Source organism: Bufo bufo, chromosome 10 (genome assembly GCF_905171765.1).
Source record: "Bufo bufo chromosome 10, aBufBuf1.1, whole genome shotgun sequence".
In the NCBI taxonomy this organism is placed as follows: Eukaryota; Metazoa; Chordata; class Amphibia; order Anura; family Bufonidae; genus Bufo; species Bufo bufo.
The window spans coordinates 130,594,327-130,614,973 of NC_053398.1; the positions used below are offsets into that span (position 1 = coordinate 130,594,327).

General features: G+C 43.5%; 1 protein-coding gene across 1 annotated transcript in view; it reads left to right on the forward strand.

Moving 5' to 3' along the window:
* Positions 1-20,647, forward strand: part of SLC9A5 (solute carrier family 9 member A5) — a 108,677-nt gene that overhangs the window by 21,299 nt on the left and 66,731 nt on the right. The window contains exons 3-4 of the mRNA XM_040408953.1: positions 2,013-2,176; positions 14,027-14,105. Of these exons, the coding sequence (XP_040264887.1) occupies positions 2,013-2,176; positions 14,027-14,105 (243 nt within the window). The remainder of the gene's footprint in view (positions 1-2,012; positions 2,177-14,026; positions 14,106-20,647) is intronic.

The following is a 20,647-nucleotide window of genomic DNA, read 5'->3' on the forward strand; positions in this document are numbered from 1 at the left end:
GTCTTACTCTTTTTTCCTGGCTTTTACCTACAACCCCCTCCTTCTCCAAGGGTTGGCGGTTTCCTCTAGCAGCCTTGGGTTTTCGCCTTTTAAATAGGGCGCATAACTTCATCATCTGCCTTGCGGTGAGGGGAGACCTGCTCCCTTCACATGTGAGCCTTGCTATGGCTTCACTCACTCGTTTGGCTTCCAGTACTTCCTTGTTTCCTTTCTCCCCTGGCCTGTCAGGGGTTGGCCACAGGTTTTTTCGCTCTTTGGGTCTCAGACAATTTAGAGCGTTAGGTAGTCCCAACACGCGGTGCTGTCCTAATTTTTTCTCCAGCCCTTGGCTGAGCTCGGTGTTCCCTTTTGCCGCCTTCTTGCATTTGGGATTTTCTTCCAGGCATTTTTCCTGGGGTGCTATCAGTCTTCTCTGATTCTTCCTTGAGGTTTCTTCCTTGTTATGGAACCTCTTGCCCATTCTGTGTTTTCTACTGTTGGGTCACATGGTTCTCCTGCACCTGTATACCCAACCGGTGGCATGGCTGTTCTTTTCCCACCCTCGAGGACTGCTTTGGGACGTCCCATGGTGCTGTGTCCCCCAATGCCATGCACGAGAAAATTGGATTTTTTGTACTCACCGTAAAATCCTTTTCTCGTAGTAGGCATTGGGGGACACAGATCCCACCCTATGTTTTTACTTCCGATTTTCCGGGCTGGTCTCTTGATCTTTTCCCGGTACGGGAGTTGTTGGTTCCTTGCTTTTTTTCTCTCTCCTACTGCTTTTTGTACAAACTGAATAGCCTTGTGCCTGTGGAGAGGGTATAGCCCAACGGGGAGGAGCCAACACTTTTTGTGTCTAGTGCCTCCTAGTGGTAGTTGGACATATACCCATGGTGCTGTGTCCCCCAATGCCTACTACGAGAAAAGGATTTTACGGTGAGTACAAAAAATCCAATTTTTATGAGGTATCACTTTCTGTTTTAAAAGCAGAGAAATTGAAATTTTGCTAAATTTTCGAAATTTTTGTTAAATTTTGGATTATTTTATAAATAAAAGTTAAGTATAGCGACTCAAATTTACCACTGTCATGAAGTACAATGTGTCACGAGAAAGCACTCTCAGAATGGCTTGGATAAGTAAAAGCGTTCCAAAGTTAATACCGCATAAAGTGACACTTCTGTCAGGAAGGTGGTAAATGGCCCAGATGTGAAGTGGTTAATGTGTGTATTCACACATTTGTGAATTTCTACAGTCTGTGGAGCTGTGGTTACTTCACGGGAACATGCCCTATTTTATTCTATGGATCAGTGAAAAACACAGACATGACACGGATGGAACATGGACGGCATCCGTATTTCGTCCTTGTTTCACAGTTGTTGCTGAGAAATTTATTTTCAGGTGAAGATTGTCCATGAAATATAGATGACACTCATTCCCAGGTGGCCCAGAAGTGATGAAGAAAGACTGAGGTCAATGTGTATTGATCATTCTGTAATTAGCTTCTCTCCATAGGTGGAACGTACAGCAACCCAGTAGGTTCTCCCAAGGTCTTTCTGACAGTGCTTTTGGTATTAGTCACACGTTGCAGCTGTATTATTGTTTTTATTATAATTATTATTATTGTTGTTGTGTCCTCTCAGGATTGATGAAAGCCATTCACTTTCAGCAATGTTTCACGGCACTAAAAATTTAGTAACTTTGCATCATTTGGTTTTATTGGTTTTCTTTCATATTGTTTTCTCTAGTCTTGTTTTCTCTAGTTTCACATCTTTGTTTACCTGACCCAACAGAGGAACAGCATGCTGGAGTTCACTGTGTCCAGCATAGCCAGAGATTGCCATTCACCGCCAGACCCCATTGACAATAGTGGGATCCGGTGGAGATCCGGACAGTTTCTAGCATAAGTGACGGGTTTCAGTCGGACAAAAAACGGAGATTTGAAACTGTACTGCTATCTAATATATGGTAATCTAGTATCTAATATTGTAAAAAGAGGAGTTTCCCATTTGTGTGATATTGTTTCTCTGCAGACCCTCAGGTGGAGGCCGGTCTGATGGATTTCCTGCTCTTCGGCAGCCTTATTTCAGCTGTTGACCCCGTCGCTGTGCTGGCGGTGTTTGAGGAGGTTCATGTCAATGAGACCCTATTCATCATAGTATTTGGAGAATCGCTGCTTAACGATGCCGTCACTGTGGTACGTGCTTCACACACTAGTGTCTCATGGTACATGTAAAGAAGTCGTCAATGATTTTACATTTTATCAACAAATTTGCAAAACAATTGAAACTCTATATTATGCTGCAGAGCTGCACTCACAATTCTGCAGCCTTCAGATTTGAAATCTCGTATAATTCCATGCTTACTGAATGTCTACATAGAGCTCTGGTGACTTGCATCATGGGAAAATTTAAAACTAGGCACTGTACAGTCATCTGATTAAACAGAAAATATCCCCCCATGTGTTTTAGAAACCCGACTGTTAGGCCTCCTTCACACTAGTTTTTCAGTGGTTTCACACAGCATTTGTTTTTGTAAGTTTTTATTAAGCAATGCCATATCTGGATTCAAAATGAATGCCACATATGAAGGAAGGACTTTGGTTTAAAGGGTTTCTGTCACTAGAATTTTCAGTATTAAACTGGCTGACATTAGCGATGTGCTAATGTCAGCTGCACCTAACTCTGCTATTCTAATGAGTATCCGTGCCCCCGTTACTGTAGAATTCTTACTTTTATAATATGTAAATGAGCCTCTAGGAGCAGGGTGGGCGTGGCTCCTGCACCTAGAGGCTCCCGTCTTCCACCTCAAGTCACGCCTTCCAAGTGTTGATAGACAGGGCCAGGCAGCGCTCGCATCCTTTTGCCTGCCCTGTGCTCTGGTGAAATCTTGCGCCATTCAGTATTCGGCGCAGGCACGGTGAGGAAGCTGGCAACCTGCGAACGTTTTTTCCATCACTGCGCCTGTGCCGAATGCTGAACGGCACCTGATTTCACCAGAGCACAGGGCTGGCAGACAGATGCGAGCGCTGCCTGACCCTGTCAATCAGGACTTGGAGGGAGGCGACAAAGATGGGCAAACGGAGCCTCTAGGAGCAGGAACAACGCCCCCCCCTAGAGGCAAATTAGCATATTATAAAAGTTATATTTCTGGCGTAACGGGGGCACAGATAAAAGTAGGAATAGGCTAGTTAGGCCTATTGCACACGACCGTATGACTTTTTCAGTGTTTTGCGGTCCGTTTTAAACGGATCCGTTGTTCCGTTTTTTGTTTCCGTTGTGTTTCCGTTTCCGTTCCGTTTTTCCGTTCCGTTTTTCCGTATGGCAAATACAGTATACAGTAATTTCATAGCAAAAATTGGGCTGGGCATAACATTTTCAATAGATGGATCCGCAAAAAACGGAACGGATACGGAAGACATACGGATGCACTTCCGTATGCATTCCGTTTTTTTGCGGACCCATAGACTTTAATGGAGCCACGGAACGTGATTTGCGGCCAAATATAGGACATGTTCTATGTTAAAACGGAACGGAAAAACGGAAAAAACGGAAACGGAATGCATACGGAACACATTCCGTTTTTTTTGCGGACCCATTGAAATCAATGGTTCCGTATACGGACCGTATACGGACCGCAAAAAACGGCCAGTAAACGGGGAAAAAAAACGGCCGTGTGAAAGAGGCCTTAGGTGCAGCTGACATTAGCACATCGCTAATGTCAGCTAGCTTAATAGGGTTAAATCTGGTGACAGAAACCCTTTAAAAATGCATTAAATACTGCCAGAAAAACAACAGCATTTTTCCAAAAAGTACTGTGTGTGTACAGCGAAATTGCCTGATAAACAGCAATACTGAGTGTTTCCTAAATAAACCAGCAAAATTGTGAATACAGCTCTGGGGTATAATTCAGATTATAATGTACAATCAGTACAGGATAAGTAATGTAATATACACAGTGACTGCAGCAGCAGAATAGTGAGTGCAGCTCTTTATAATGCAGGATGTAACACAGGATCAGTTCAGTATGAGTAATGTATGTACACAGTGACTCCACCAGCAGAATAGTGAGTGCAGCTCTTTATAATGCAGGATGTAACTCATGATCAGTTCGGTATGATTAATGTATGTACACAGTGACTCCACCAGCAGAATAGTGAGTACAGCTCTGGAGTATAAGGCTACTTTCACAATCGCGTTTGATGCAGATCCGTCATGGATCTGCACAGACAGATCCGTTCAGATAATACAACCGCATGCATCAGTCATGAACGGATCCATTTGTATTATCTGTAACATAGCCAAGACGGATCCGTCTTGAACACCATTGAAAGTCAGTGGGGGACGGATTTGTTTTCTAATGTGTCAGCGTTTTGCTGTCCGCTTGACCAAACTAAGCCAAACGGATCCTTCCTGGCACACAATGTAAGTCAATGGGGACGGATCCGTTTGGCTCAGTTTGGTCAAGCGGACAGCAAAACGCTGCAGGCAGCGTTTTGGTGTCCACCTTCAGAGCGGAATGGAGACTGGTCGGAGGCAAACTGCATTCTGAGCGGATCCTTTTCCATTCAGAATGCATTAGGGCAAAACTGATCCTTTCTGGACCGCTTGTTGTGAGAGCCCTGAACGGATCTCACAAACGGAAAGCCAAAACGACAGTGTGAAAGTAGCCTAATACAGGATGTAAGATCGAGGAGTATTTTTAATTCTATGATTCTCATTGCATGTGGCAGGGGGTACGCTCTATTTTAAAACATCACATAAGGTGAGTTTTTCAGAGGGCCTTTTTCTTAGTGACAGAGTTTAATTGTTTTTAATTGTTTTTATGCTCGTTTTGGTAGAGAAAATAAACAAGCCGTAGGCAAATTAGCTTCCCTGAGTGACGAGCATCAGATTACGTTCTCTATATGTGATGTTGAGATTGTGTTGAAGAAGGTGGACGTACGGAAGGCAGCAGGGCCCGATGGGGTGCCTGACCGTGTATTGAAGACCTGTGCTACTCAATTAATTGGGGTCGTTAGAGACATCTTTAATTTATTGGTGGCCTTGGCTGTGGTTCCAATGTCACAGCCTTCAGCTCTGGGACTAAATGATTATTATCGCCCCGTAGAATTAACTTCAATTGTTGCCAAGTGTTTCGAAAGATTAGTTCTTCACCTAATTCCAGCTTCCCTAGCGCATTAGATCCTTATCAATTTGTCTGTTGGCAACATACGGTAGTTCAAATTAAGATGCTATTCTTCCTGCAATACATTTAGATTACCAAGATGCACATGCTAGATTATTGCTTATTGGTTTTAGTTCAGCGTTTAATCTGGTGGTTCTATCTACAGGTGAAACTCGAAAAATTAGAATATCGTGCAAAGTTCATTTATTTCAGTAATGCAACTTAAAGAGGACCTTTCACTGATTATTACACTATGAACTAACTATACAGACATGGAGAGCGGCGCCCGGGGATCTCACTGCACTTACTATTATCCCTGGGCGCCGCTCCGTTCTCCCGCTATGCCCTCCGATATCTCCGCTCACTAAGTTATGGTGGGCGGAGTCTGCCCTTGTTCTTCTGTAGTGCTGGCCAATCGCATTGCAGAGCTCACAGCCTGGGAGAAAATAACCTCCCAGGCTGTGAGCTCTGCGCTGCGATTGGCCAGCGCTAGAGCAGAACAAGGGCAGACTCCGCCCACCATAACTTAGTGACTGGAATCTCCGCCTACTATAACTTAGTGAGCGGAGATACCGGAGGGCATAACGGGAGAACGGAGCGGCGCCCGGGGATAATAGTAAGTGCAGTGAGATCCCCGGGCGCCGCTCTACATGTCTTTATAGTTAGTTCACAGTGTAATAATAGGTGAAAGGTCCTCTTTAAAAGGTTAAACTAATATATGAGATAGACTGATTACATGCAAAGCGAGATATTTCAAGCCTTTATTTGTTATAATTTGGATAATTCGGCTCACAGCTTATGAAACCCCAAAGTCTCAATTTTGAGGTTCCCTTTGCAATAATTTGCTTTTAATTTGCATTACTGAAATAAATGGACTTTTGCACGATATTCTAATTTTTCGAGTTTCACCTGTAAGCTGATTAATCAGAGACGAGCAAAGTTATAAAAAATTTGATTTGGCTGCTTCGCTGAATTTCACAAAACAATTTGATTAGTTACAAATTACTTTGCGCTGCCCCCCTCACATGCCACGTTCTTGGCCAGCGCGCTGACGTGGTGACGTCACACATCACTGCACGCAAGATTTTGAGCGGTTTCTTTAAGGGTCTATTCACACGTCCGTTTTTTCTTTCCTGATCTGTTCCGTTTTTTCAGGAACAGATCTGGACCAGATCTGGACCCATTCATTTTCAATGGGTCTTGAAAAAAAACGGACAGCTCAATGTCTGATTTTTTCCAGGACCCATTGAAAATGAATGGGTCCAGATCTGGTCCAGATCTGTTCCTGAAAAAACGGAACAGATCAGGAAAGAAAAAACGGACGTGTGAATGGACCCTAATCAAGATGGCCGTTACAGCATCTCTGCCAGCAAATGGATAAGGTGAGTATGTTTTTTTCACCACCACTTCAGGAGAAATGGATTTATTACCAAGAAGCACCAGCAAATTCATCTTTGTGGTGAATTAAATTTTCCTGAAATTCAGATCCAAGTCAATTTGCTTCACTTTGATTCACTCAACACTAATGATAATCAAGCGTGTGCATCTTGGTGTCTTAGTGCATTTTTGTGCAGGTGAATTTTGGGTTTCTTGACAGATCAAGTGCAAAAGGTGAAGATTGCTGATAATTTCTCTACATCGATCAGATTAAGTGCTGGTGTCCCAACATGGTTGTGTATTGAGTCCCTTTCTGTACTCTTTATTTGCTTATGATTGTGTCCCAGTTTTTGGTGGCAATTCTATTATCAAGTTTGCCGATGACACCACAGTCATTGGACTCATTTGGGACAATGATGAGTCTAAGTATAGAGGGGAAGTACAACATCTGGCTACATGGTGTCAAGAGAATAACCAACTCAGGATCAGTACAGGATAAGTAATGTATGTACATAGTGACTCCACCAGCTGAATAGTGAGTGCAGCTCTGGAGTATAATACAGGATGTAACTCAGGATCAGTACAGGATAAGTAATGTATGTACACAGTGATTTCACCAGCAGAATAGTGAGTACAGCTCTGGAGTATAATACAGGATGTAACTCAGGATTAGTACAGGATAAGTAATATGTGTACACAGTGGCTGCACCAGCAGAATAGTGAGTACAGCTCTGGAGTATAATACCGGATGTAACTCAGGATCAGTACAGGATAAGTAATGTATGTGCACAGTGGCTGCACCAGCAGAATAGTGAGTGCAGCTCTGGAGTCTAATACAGGATGTAACTCAGGATTAGTACAAGATAAGTAATGTATGTGCACAGTGGCTGCACCAGCAGAATAGTGAGTGCAGCTCTGGAGTCTAATACCGGATGTAACTCAGGATCAGTACAGGATAAGTAATGTAATGTTTGTACACAGTGACTCCACCAGCAGAATTGTGAGTGCAGCTCTTGGGTATAGTACAATATGTAACTTAGGATCAGTACAGGATAAGCAGAATAGTGAGTGTAGCTCTGGAGTACAATACAGAATGTAACTCAAGATCAGTACAGGATAAGTAATGTATGTACACAGTGGCTGCACCAGCAGAATAGTGAGTGCAGCCCTGGAGTATAATACAGGTTGTAACTCATGATCAGTACAGGATAAGCAATATGTGTACACAGTGACTCTAGCAGCAGAATAGTGAGTACAGCTCTGGAGTATAATACAGGATGTAACTCAGGATTAGTACAGGATAAGTAATATGTGTACACAGTGGCTGCACCAGCAGAATAGTGAGTGCAGCTCTGGAGTATAATACAGGATGTAACTCGGGATCAGTACAGGATAAGTAATATGTGTACACAGTGACTCTAGCAGCAGAATAGTGAGTGCAGCTCTGGAATATATTACAGGAGGTAACCCAGGATCAATGAAATGTTGATAACAGGTTAGCTGAAATAGTTTTGGGGAGTTGAAACACTTTGCTAAGGTCCCGTGCACACACCAGAGCTTGGCCGACCGCTCACTAAAACTGTGTAAGTCCCTATTTTGCACCGTATTGCTTCTGTATGCTGCTGTACTATGCTGTGTTGGATGATGTTTGGACCTTGCTATTCTCCCCTAGAAGCAACACTTGTAGAATAACATTCATTGAGCATACCATGATTTGTCTGTCACATTTGTCCAGAATTTAACATTTCACTTGCATGAGGCCTAAGGCAAAGCAGTGATAGGGATGTACGGTAAGTCATCACAGAGAGGGAAGGCAGGGTGGTGACCTGTAGGACCTGTGACAATGTTCCTAACGCTCCATAGAGTGATGAGTGATCATCACAGACGATTCTATGGTAACCGGCAGTCGCTGCATTATTCCAGTCCGACACAGAAATTCACATCTCTTATTCTGACGAATCAATAGAGCAGGTCTGGTTTTCTTCCAGCAGATTATATTATGTCTGAGGTATTGATGGTCAGGAACATTTATGATCGGCACTCTCAGAAAGTAATCGTCCCTTAAAAAATTCTCTGTAAATATTCCTTATTAATTTAAGCCTTATGCACATGGCTGTAGCAGTTTTGATGAGGATTTGTCAAACTGGATGTAATTTTTAATCGCTGCACCGTCTACGTATTGAGCTGGATTGCTCCCTTTTTATTGGATTTCTACTTACCCGCATCCAAGTGTGGTTGTTCCGTACTTAAAGTAGATGAAGAGCAGGTGAGAGCCGTTTCATCTTTCTTGCTGTGTAGCTGTTTTTGTGGTCCGCAAACTGCAGATCTGCAAAACATGGATACCGGCCGTGTGCGTTTGACATTGCCCTCTGTTAGAACTGCCTATTCTTGTCCGCAAAATGGGAATTGAAATGAATAGGTCCGCATCTGATCCGGAAAAAAAAATGAGGATCTGATACAGACTAAAACCACGGTTGTGTGCATGAGGCCTTATTCTGTTTCCAAGTTGGAAAAATGTGGTATCCTAAAAAACTATTTCTGCAAAAGCTGGGTGGACATCAAAATAGTGTCTGATACCCAGCTTTCCAGAAGTCCTGACTGGTAAGCATTGGGGGTAGGCTCTGCGGCCATGCTGGCATCATTGCTTATTTAGCAGCTGCCACTGACATGAAGACCTTTCTCTCTAACATTGTCTTGGCTGCGCGGCTATAGGATCATTAGTCGGATCAGATGGTGCAGGAACTAAAAACCAACTGCTGCCGTTATTAGCATTAATTTCATATGGAGCCGTAGTGAGTAGCAGATGTATGGTACAGTACTGTGTTGGCACCATGACTGTGCTGAAGAGCTTGCAATCTAATGAGCAGTCATGTAGTGCACGGCTGGACTGAATGAACCTATAGGACATTGAAACAGTGTATGTAGTTACAAATATTATACCGCTATCTGGTAGGTGTTGTCCCACCTCAAACATTGGTTGCACATTGCTAGGATATACCAACAATGTCAGATAGGTGCAGGTCCCACCTCTAGAATGAAGTCCTCAAACAGAACAAGGGCGCATTACGCATGCATGGCCACCCTCCATTGATTTCAGCTAATTCCGGCAGTTCCATAGAAGTGAATAGAGCAGTGACTGCGCTTGCGAGGTGCATTCTCAGTACATGGCACTTCCGAAAATAGCCGAGTACTCCGCTTGGCTGTTTTCGGCGATTCAATAGAACTGAATGGAGGATAGCTGCTCATGCACAGTGCGCTCTCCCGAACTTTTGGGGCTCGGTTCTATAGACAGGTGTTGGTCCCAGAGGTGGAACCAGTACCTATCTGACATTGGTAGTATATCCTAGTGATATGCCACCAATAGGGATGAGTGAATCGACTTTGGATGAAACATCCGAAGTTGATTCGCATAAGGCCTATTGCACACGACCGTATGGCTTTTTCAGTGTTTTGCAGTCCGTTTTTCACGGATCCGTTGTTCCGTTTTTTGTTTCCGCTGTGTTTCCGTTTCTGTTCCGTTTTTCCGTTCTTCCGTATGGCATATACAGTATACAGTAATTACATAGATAAAATTGGGCTGGGCATAACATTTTCAATAGATGGTTCAGCAAAAAACGGAACGGAAACAGAAGACATACGAATGCATTTCCGTATGTGTTCCGTTTTTTTGCGGACCCATTGACTTGAATGGAGCCACTGAACGTGATTTGCGGGCAATAATAGGACATGTTCTATGTTAAAACGGAAATACGGAAACGGAATGCATACGGAGTACATTCCGTTTTTTTTGTGGAACCGTTGAAATGAATGGTTCCGTATACGGAACGCAAAAAACGGCCAGTAAATGGGAAAAAGAAAGGCCGTGTGCAGGAGGCCTAAAACTTAGTTCCAGTACTGTACGGAGCAGGGGCTCCGTACAGTATTAGAATGTATTGGCTCTGATGAGCCGAAGTTATTGCTCGTGAGACTTCACGCAAAACCTTCATAAATTAATTTTTACTGTAAAAAAACATTTCCCGAACTCGAGTTCGGTTCGAAGGTACCGAGTTCGGGAAATGTTTTTTTACAGTAGAAATTAATTTATGAAGTTATTACCGAAGTCTCATGAGACTTCGCAAAGTAATACCTTTGGCTCATCGGAGCCAATACATTCTAATACTGTACGGAGCTCCTGCTCCGTACAGTATTGGAACAAAGTTTTATGTGAATCAACTTCCGATGTTTCATCCGAAGTCGATTTGCTCATCCCTAGCCACCAATATTCGAGGTGACAACCCCTTTAAGGTGGTCAAAGCGTTTAATATATTTGTCAAAGCAAATTTTTGTAATACTGTACATATTTTAGTTTCCCTGCATAATGGTTCTTATGTAAGATACACATTTTATGACTTCTTCACGTAATTTTCTATTGCTGATGGCAGATACAATAACGAGATATAAAACCCAGCAGGAGATGACTGGGCTTCATTCAACCCATTATAGGTCATCAGGTCTAATTGTGCACAACATGACTGCGCTCTGCCTTGTCTTGGTGCTCGCGGTGCTTTTGTGCCTACAGATAATAAGACAGATAAAATGTATTGTAGCATAATTGTTCGTCACAAAAATCCGGCTCGATAACTGCAAGGACATGGTGTGAAGCTGCGCAGACTCCTGTGGAAGCTTCCATAACCTGCGCCCTAGTTACAAAATGGTTTATTGCAATTGCATAACCCACTTCGATGAAGGGTCTAAGACCCTCAATTGGAACAACACCAGGAAAAGTATCGCAGGGTATGTGGTTTAGCTGCAGCTGCTCAGACCATTGACCTTCAACCTCATTACACCTGTTTACAGCAATATTTACAAAGGGTATAGCCACGTGTCAGATTAGCAAATTGCAGATATTTACTACAGGATGCGATTTTTGCTGTTTCCTGTGCAGGTCTCCATGAGCAGTAGCATCATGGATTTGGTAGAGAAAGCCATGTACTTTCATGTATTTTTTTTTCTTTCTGTGACACGGACAAAAATCTGCATAGATCCTTAATGGGAGATTTAAAGAAGTGATGTAAAGGAAAACTGGCTTTGTTGCCCATAGCAACCAATCCGATTTCACCTTTCATTTTCCAAAGGAGCTTTGAAAAATGAAAAGTGGAATCCCCCAAGGGTCCAGTCACACAACCATAGGCCACCCGTGCCCGTATTGCGGACCATTGACATGAATGGGTCAGCAATCCTCAAGATGTGGTGCGGAGCGGATAGGACATGTCCTATCTTTTGCTGTATATTGCGGACCCATTCATGTTAATGGGTCTGTGCCGCAATAAGGCATTAACATGTAGTCCATGGGGAATACACATGGGGTATGTGTATGTGAATAAGCCCTAAATGTGTGGATAAAATCACATGGGCTTCTATGTGACTACCTTGTCTCCTGCTGCAGGGTGCATAAGGCACAGGTCATATTGGAATACATGTAATGCTCTGCATTTCAGGACCACACTGATTCCTTTTTCCGGCAGTCACATATGGCTCCCCATTTTGTTATCCCCCAGGCAGTGGAAGTTAGGACAGGGGGTGCGGGTGCGGAGTAACACAGCTGCAGGATCAGACAACATGGCTTGTTTGTAGACAGTAGCCATGAAGACACATAGCTAAGAGTAGGATCTGCAGACGCAAAATAGTGGAGTTTTTTTGTTTTTTTTTGACAAAAAAAGATTTTGCTAATCTGCACATATCATTTGAAATATTCTTGATTTGTATAGAATTTTTTTGCATAAAATCAGATTATTGATTCAGTTTTCTGGGATCGCTACCATTCTGGTAGCTATTATACACATGGATGAGCCACGGTAATCGGGCTGCACTTGTACTTGCAATTTGAAATCATGTCAATTAGCAGTAATGCTTGTGTGGTTACTGCAGCTTGGCTGCCAACATGTGATGGCATCTCTAGTCCATGGCACATTTCTGCATATCTGTAGCACAATGATAATTTTTTATCCTGTAGAGCAGTGTTCCCCAACTCCAGTCCTCAGGACTCTCCTGCCGCTCATGATTGGAGAATATTCTACAGATTGAATACCTGAGGTATGTCCCGAAGCATTAAAGGGAACCTGTCACCGGGATTTGATGTATAGAGCTGAGGACATGGGTTGCTAGATGGCCGCTAGCACATCCGCAATACCCAGTCCCCATAACTCGGTGTGCTTTTATTGTGGAAAAAAACCGATTTGATCCATATGCAAATTACCGTGAGATGAGTCCTGTACGTGAGATGAGTCCAGCGTGAAGGAGCGCAGCACTGCCCCGCATCCTCAGAATCTCCTCCTTGCTCCCCGACGTCAGACAGCCAGAGCGCCGTAATCTCGCGATGCGTGAGCTAGCGCATGCGCAGTGTTCTCATAGTGTTCCTTCCCTGTGCTGGCATCAGCCTCAGGGAAGGAACAGCGCATGCGCTACCTCGCGAGATTACGACGCTCTGGCTGTCTGACGTCGGGGAGCAAGGAGAAGATTCTGAGGATGCAAGGCGGTACTGCGTTCCTTCACGCTGGACTCCTCTCACGTACAGGACACATCTCAGGGTAATTTGCATATGGATCAAATCGTTTTTTTCCCACAATAAAAGCACACAGAGCTATGGGGACTGGGTATTGCGGATGTGCTAGCGACCATCTAGCAACCCATGTCCTCAGCTCTATACATCAAATCCCGGTGACAGGTTCCCTTTAACAATAACTATATCACCTGCTCAATACTAAGGAAATCCTGAAAACATGGCAGTCAGGTGGGCCCTAAAGAACTGGAGTTGAGGAACACTTCTGTAGAGCAATGTTCCCCAACCTGTGGCTTTCCTGCTGTTGTAATACTACATATCCCATCATGCCCTGAAAGGCTGCAGCTGGCATGGCATGATGGGAGTTCTAGTTTTACAACAGCTGCAGAGGCACAGGTTGGAGACCACCGCTGCCTGTTGAGACTAGAAGCAATGCTAAAGAACTCATTACTTAGGATAAAGCGATTTTTGGCCATGACAGACCAAAAGATCGCAGTGTAGCAGGGCTGCCATAGAAGTAATGAATGAGATTGCAGTGCGACTCACCGCGATATAAGAGTCACAAAAAATCCAGCACTGTGACCCCATTGATTCCCATGGCAGCCACGCCACACTGCGATACTTGGGTGTGACACGGGCGCTCAACACGTGTTGCACCCCAAATCGCTACGTGGACATACTGTATGTTTTTTTGGCCTGCAATTGTCTCTGTTTCTCATTGTGCAACAGTTTAGTCAATGACTAAATTATCATTAATCTTAATGTACTAAGCAAGAAAATGGTAAAGTCATGTGTATGTAGCCACAGATTACATCTGTTGATGTCCGCTGTGATGGTTCTTGTTGGGTTTTCTGTAATTAGCACAGTTTTAGTTTTTTTTGCAAATTCAGTTGTTGTCTCTTTTCTCAGTGCCAGATATAAAGTCTGACTCTGATTATTTTTATCTTCTGTTTTTACATATTTCAGGTTTTGTACAAAGTGTTTAATTGCTTTGTTGAGATGGGACCAGGGAACATCCAGGCGGCTGATTACATGAAAGGTGTGGGTGAGTAATGGAGGAGTTGCTATTCATCAGGCACTTTAGCTGGTCATATTTTCTGCCTGCGGCAGTGGACATTAAGTAAGTAACCCATAATAGAGTGGTTTATAAAGGTGGTTTCACACACAGCGGGGTACATTAATCAGACTAGTGCAAATGAAAACTGGAAAGCTTACCGGTAGTTGCCGATCGCAACCAGTCAGATTTCACCTTTCATTTTCCAGAGAAGCTCTGAAAAATGAAAGGTGGAATCTGATTGGTTGCTATGAGCAACTAAGTCAGTTTTCTTTTACACAAGTTTTGATAATTCTACCCCAGCATTTTCTGGAAAAAGAACATTAAACCAAGAATGGACCCAGCAGGAAGGCGTACTATAAGTTCTTCCTTTATATTTTTGATTCTTGGCTTTGGCTTAAAAAAATAAACTGCATCAAAAGCTGCACTAAACTGCAGGAGCAAGTTTCCAAAAATAAAAATAAAGTAACATTTCAGTAAAACCACACTAAGGGCTCATGTACACAAACGTATTTTCTATCCCTGTTTTACAAACCATATGCGGAACCATTCATTTCAATGGGTCTGCAAAAAAATTGAAGTTAATCCATGTACATTCCGTTTCCGTATGTCCGTTCCGCACAAGAATAGAACATGTCCGCATTACGGACAAGGATACAGGGGTGTGGAAATAAAAATAAAAAACTATTTGTCAAAGGACTAAAGCGGGGACTCGATCTACTTGTCCTTCATGACAATCTACTTGTCCTGATACAAAAAATAATTTAAAATCAAAACCGTATTTCAATGCACCGCCACGCTTCCTTATGCAGGGAGGTGGCTGGCTTGCGTTCCAGTCTTTGTGGTGTAAAATGACTCTAAGTTTAGTCCTCGTTCACACCAGATGATTCTGTCCAGAATGCACTACATCGGGGCCGGCTCACTATGTTGTCTATATATATATATATCCTCTGTATACGGGGCCGGTGAGAATGTATCCTGGGGGCCACAGCCAGCAAAGGCTGTGTGTATATATATATATATATATATCCTCTGTTTACAGGGCCGGTGTGAATGTATCCTGGGGCCACAGCTAGTGAAGGCTGTATATATAAATATCCTCTGTATACATGGACTGGTGTGAATGTATCCTGGGGCCACAGCCAGCTATATATACAGTACAGACCAAAAGTTTGGACACACCTTCTCATTCAAAGAGTTTTCTTTATTTTCATGACTATGAAAATTGTAGATTTGCACTGAAGGCATCAAAACTATGAATTAACACATGTGGAATTATATACTGTACATAACAAACAAGTGTGAAACAACTGAAAATATGTCATATTCTAGGTTCTTCAAAGTAGCCACCTTTTGCTTTGATTACTGCTTTGCACACTCTTGGCATTCTCTTGATGAGCTTCAAGAGGTAGTCCCCTGAAATGGTCTTCCAACAGTCTTGAAGGAGTTCCCAGAGATGCTTAGCACTTGTTGGCCCTTTTGCCTTCACTCTGCGGTCCAGCTCACCCCAAACCATCTCGATTGGGTTCAGGTCTGGTGACTGGAGGCCAGGTCATCTGGCTCAGCACCCCATCACTCTCCTTCATGGTCAAATAGCCCTTACTTTCAAAGTTTTCCCAATTTTTCGGCTGACTGACTGACCTTCATTTCTTAAAGTAATGATGGCCACTCGTTTTTTACTTAGCTGCTTTTTTCTTGCCATAATACAAATTCTAACAGTCTATTCAGTAGGACTATCAGCTGTGTATCCACCTGACTTCTCCTCAACGCCACTGATGGTCCCAACCCCATTTACAGTTGCAAGAAAAAGTATGTGAACCCTTTGGAATGATATGGATTTCTGCACAAATTGGTCATAAAATGTGATCTGATCTTCATCTAAGTCACAACAATAGACAATCACAGTCTGCTTAAACTAATAACACACAAAAAATTAAATGTTACGATGTTTTTATTGAACACACCATGTAAATATTCACAGTGCAGGTGGAAAAAGTATGTGAACCCTTGGATTTAATAACTGGTTGAACCTCTTTTGGCAGCAATAACTTCAACCAATCGTTTCCTGTAGTTGCAGATCAGACGTGCACAACGGTCAGGAAAAATTCTTGACCATTCCTCTTTACAGAACTGTTTCAGTTCAGCAATATTCTTGGGATGTCTGGTGTGAATCGTTTTCTTGAGGTCATGCCACAGCATCTTAATCGGGTTGAGGTCAGGACTCTGACTGGGCCACTCCAGAAGGTGTATTTTCTTCTGTTTAATTAAGCCATTCTGTTGTTGATTTACTTTTATGCTTTGGGTCATTGTCCTGTTGGAACACCCATCTTCTGTTGAGCTTCAGATGGTGGACAGATGGCTTTAAGTTCTCCTGCAAATTGTCTTGATAAACTTGGGAATTCATTTTTCATTCGATGATAGCAATCCGTCCAGGCCCTGACGCAGCAAAGCAGCCCCAAACCATGATGCCCCCACCACCATACTTCACAGTTGGCATGAGGTTTTGATGTTGGTGTGCTGTGCCTCTTTTTCTTTACACATAGTATTGAGTTTTTCTTCCAAACAACTCAACTTTGGTTTCATCTGTCCACAGAATATTTTGCCAGTACTGCTGTGGAACATCCTGGTGCTCTTGTGCAAACTGTAAACGTGCAGCAATGTTTTTTTGGACAGCAGTGGCTTCCTCTGTGGTATCCTCCCATGAAATCCATTCTTGTTTAGTGTTTTACGTATCGTAGATTCGCTTACAGGGATGTTAGCATATGCCAGAGACTTTTGTAAGTCTTTAGCTGACACTCTAGGATTCTTCTTCACCTCATTGAGCAGTCTGCGCTGTGCTCTTGCAGTCATCTTTGCAGGACGGCCACTCCTAGGGAGAGTAGCAGCAGTGCTGAACTTTCTCCATTTTATAGACAATTTGTCTTACCGTGGACTGATTAACAGCAAGGCTTTTGGAGATACTTTTATAACTCTTTCCAGCTTTATGCAAGTCAACAATTCTTAATCGTAGGTCTTCTGAGAGCTCTTTTCTGCGAGGCATCATTCACATCAGGCAATGCTTCTTGTGAAAAGCAAACCCAGAACTGGTCTGTGTTTTTTATAGGGCAGGGCAGCTGTAACCAACACCTCCGATCTCATCTCATTGATTGGACTCCAGTTGGCTGACACCTCACTCCAATTAGCTCTTGGAGATGTCATTAGTCTAGGGGTTCACATAGTTTTTCCATCTGCACTGTGAATGTTTACATGGTGTGTTCAATAAAAACATGGTAACATTTAATTCTCTGTGATTGTCTATTGTTGTGACTTAGATGAAGATCAGATCACATTTTATGACCAATTTCTGCAGAAATCCATATCATTCCAAAGGGTTCACATACTTTTTCTTGCAACTGTATAAGGCAAGAAATCCCACTTATTAAACCTGACAGGGCACACCTGTGAAGTGAAAACCATTTCAGGGGACTACCTCTTGAAGCTCATCAAGAGAATGCCAAAAGTGTGCAAAGCAGTAATCAAAGCAAAAGGTGGCTACTCTGAAGAACCTAGAATATGACATATTTTCAGTTGTTTCACACTTGTTTGTTATGTATATAATTCCACAAGTGTTAATTCATAGTTTTGATGCCTTCAGTGTGAATCTACAATTTTCATAGTCATGAAAATAAAGAAACTCTTTGAATGAGAAAGTGTGTCCAAACTTTTGGTCTGTACTGTATATGATATAATGGCTGATACCAGAGAGAAGAGGCTGCAGACACAGCAGTGATCACTTACCACGACCTTCTCTGGTTTTGCTGCAAGAGCTGAAGGACCTGAGATGACGTCACCGCCATGTGGTCAGAACAGGAAGGGGCGGAGCTCAGCAGTGGAGAAGAGGGGTGTACTTGAATTGGCCATGATGACGTCACGCCCATGTGACTAGACCAGTTAGGGAAGTGCTATTTTATTCGGTGTACAGTGGTGTAAATAGAAGCCGCGAGTAAATGGCGGCCATCCTGTGTGTGCAGCCAGAACCTTATCTAGAATGATGGGGGTAGTAGTAAGATGGATTGTGTGAGGGAGGCGGAGGAAAGAAACACAGACAGCAGAGGTAGGGAGGAGGGCTACTTGCCCGCAGCAGGGCTAAGCTACTGAACAAACTACCTGCCCGGTACTGCATGTCCCTGGCGTCGGGTGATACGATTTCCACACCCCTGAGGATAGGACTGTTCTATTAGGGGCCAGCTGTTACGTTCCGCAAAATACGGAATGCACATGGACGTCATCTGTAATTTTCGCGAACTGCAAAATACATACGGTCATGTGCATGAGCCCTAAGGCTAAGTTCACATGTGACAAATCACTGACAAGCTGGTAATGGTATACGTTCCACCATCAAAAATATAAATCACTGTAGTACGGAACGCTATAGGAATTAGATAAGACTAATACTTTATTAAATTTACAAAAAATTGTGTGAGGAAAGGAAACCTACTAACTATATAAAAAATTCTAAGTGACCAGATCTATCCACGGTTCCTGAGGCGGATCGAGGTATCACATGGGAAGCCACGATTAGCGGTACCGCTCAGGTGTGGATAAGGTCACCAAGAAATCCACTTCTGGTGCACTACTAATGGTTGCAGCACCACGCCATTAGGCTGTAGTAGTCTGACACAACCAAAAGTGTGTACCGTGGCACGGACGAGGTGCTCTGCTCAAACACCCAGTTTAGATGGCCCTGGACTAAATTAACAAACTATTCCATTGATAAACATCTACTCATTGGACCCGACCAAGATCAAGAACCACCTGTTCAGGGATATGAACCAGATGTCTGAATGTCGGCCCTGGGAGCACGAATCAAGGGACACTAACTACCTGGGTGTGAGCAAAAGGCTTGAGTGCACCTGTTCACATACTACAGAGGGCTGGATTGACGCAGACCACTTCTGTTGTGTGAACGCAAATCAAGCGCAATTCAAAAAACATGGGTTTGCCCCCACTAATTGCTTCGACGCGTTTCGCCATGTTTGGCTCGTCAGGAGCATAAAATGTGGGTAGAAGGACAAACAAACAAGTGAGCTGCTGACCTCCGTGACAGAGGCTGCAGCTATCAGCACTGAATGGCCGTACGCGGCCGCAAGGACACACGCTATATAAGGAGGAGACTCCTCCCCTCTTCTGGATCAAGCCCCTGGGGCGGCCAATAAGGAAGCAGGAGGCGCGGCAACGCCGCAGCAACCAACCCGCCCCCTCTGTGAGACGATCACAGGCGAATGTCAAAACATTCGCATACTTAGTGTTAGAGTGACCAAACGGCGGCTTAAAATCAATAAGGCAGCATAGCAATGCAGGCACAGGGATCGTTGTCTTATTCTGGTAGGTGGTCAAGTGTAGTAATTATGATATTTAACCACTGTAGTTGTTGTCACTGAGTCAGGATAACCCCAAGTCATGAAAAGTCCAGGATTATCTTGAAATATAGAGGTGATGCATCCTGTGACTTGCCATAATGTTGCAAGGTGACGCACAGCGTACCCAACTCTAAGAAGAAAATATAGAGTGGTGCAGGATATATCGTATCCTCATTTAAATACAAGCCAAAAGCACTCCCCATAGTGGTGTGAGACAAACTACCGTATATGCATCGGGACTCAAAGAAAGCAAACAAAAGAGTTATACTCATTAAGTCCCTGCGGTTGGAGTGTGTGCAAGCGGTAAATCCACTGTGTCTCTTTTTGCAACAATCGCTTGTCAAAGTCGCCTCCTCTTGGAGATCTTCTCACCACCTCTATGGCCTGAAATGTAATCACATCCGCATTGCCACCATGTAAGGTGGATGTATATCTCGCAATTGGGGAGTCGGCACCCTTGCGGATGTCATTAAGATATTCTGCGATTCTTCTACGGAATTCCATAAAGGTTTTCCCCACATACTGTTTTCCACAAATACAAGTGGCCAAATATACCAACCCTCTAGTCCTACAATTGACAAAGGATCTAATGGTGAACGTTTGCTCTGTTACGCTGCAGGTGAATGTAGCACCTAACTGAACAGCAGAGCACGCCACACATCCTCCACAACGGAAGGTCCATTTGAGGTTGGTACTCAGCCAAGTGGTTGTAGTGGGGGCTTGAAAGAAACTGTGGACCAGACGATCTCTTAGGTTGCGTCCACGTCGGTACGTTATCAGTGGTATATCTCCTACCAGATGCCCAATATCGGGGTCAGATTTTAAAATGCCCCAATAACTGGTGAGTAATTTTCTTACCGTATCGTGTGCCTCGTCATAAGTGGCCACAATGCGCAATTGTTCAGGCCCAGATGGTCCAGATTTGGGTGTCAGCAAGGTGTCCCGATTCAAGGCCAAGGAGTGTTGATAGGACTTGGCTAACACATGTTGTGGGTATCCCCTACTTCTGAATCTTGACTGCAGACATCCTAGAACAGTTGCACCTTAGGCCTAGTTCACGGATGCGGACCCATTCACTTCAATGGGTCCGCAAATCCGGAATTGCAGAACGGCTGCACGGAACGGGACCCCTCG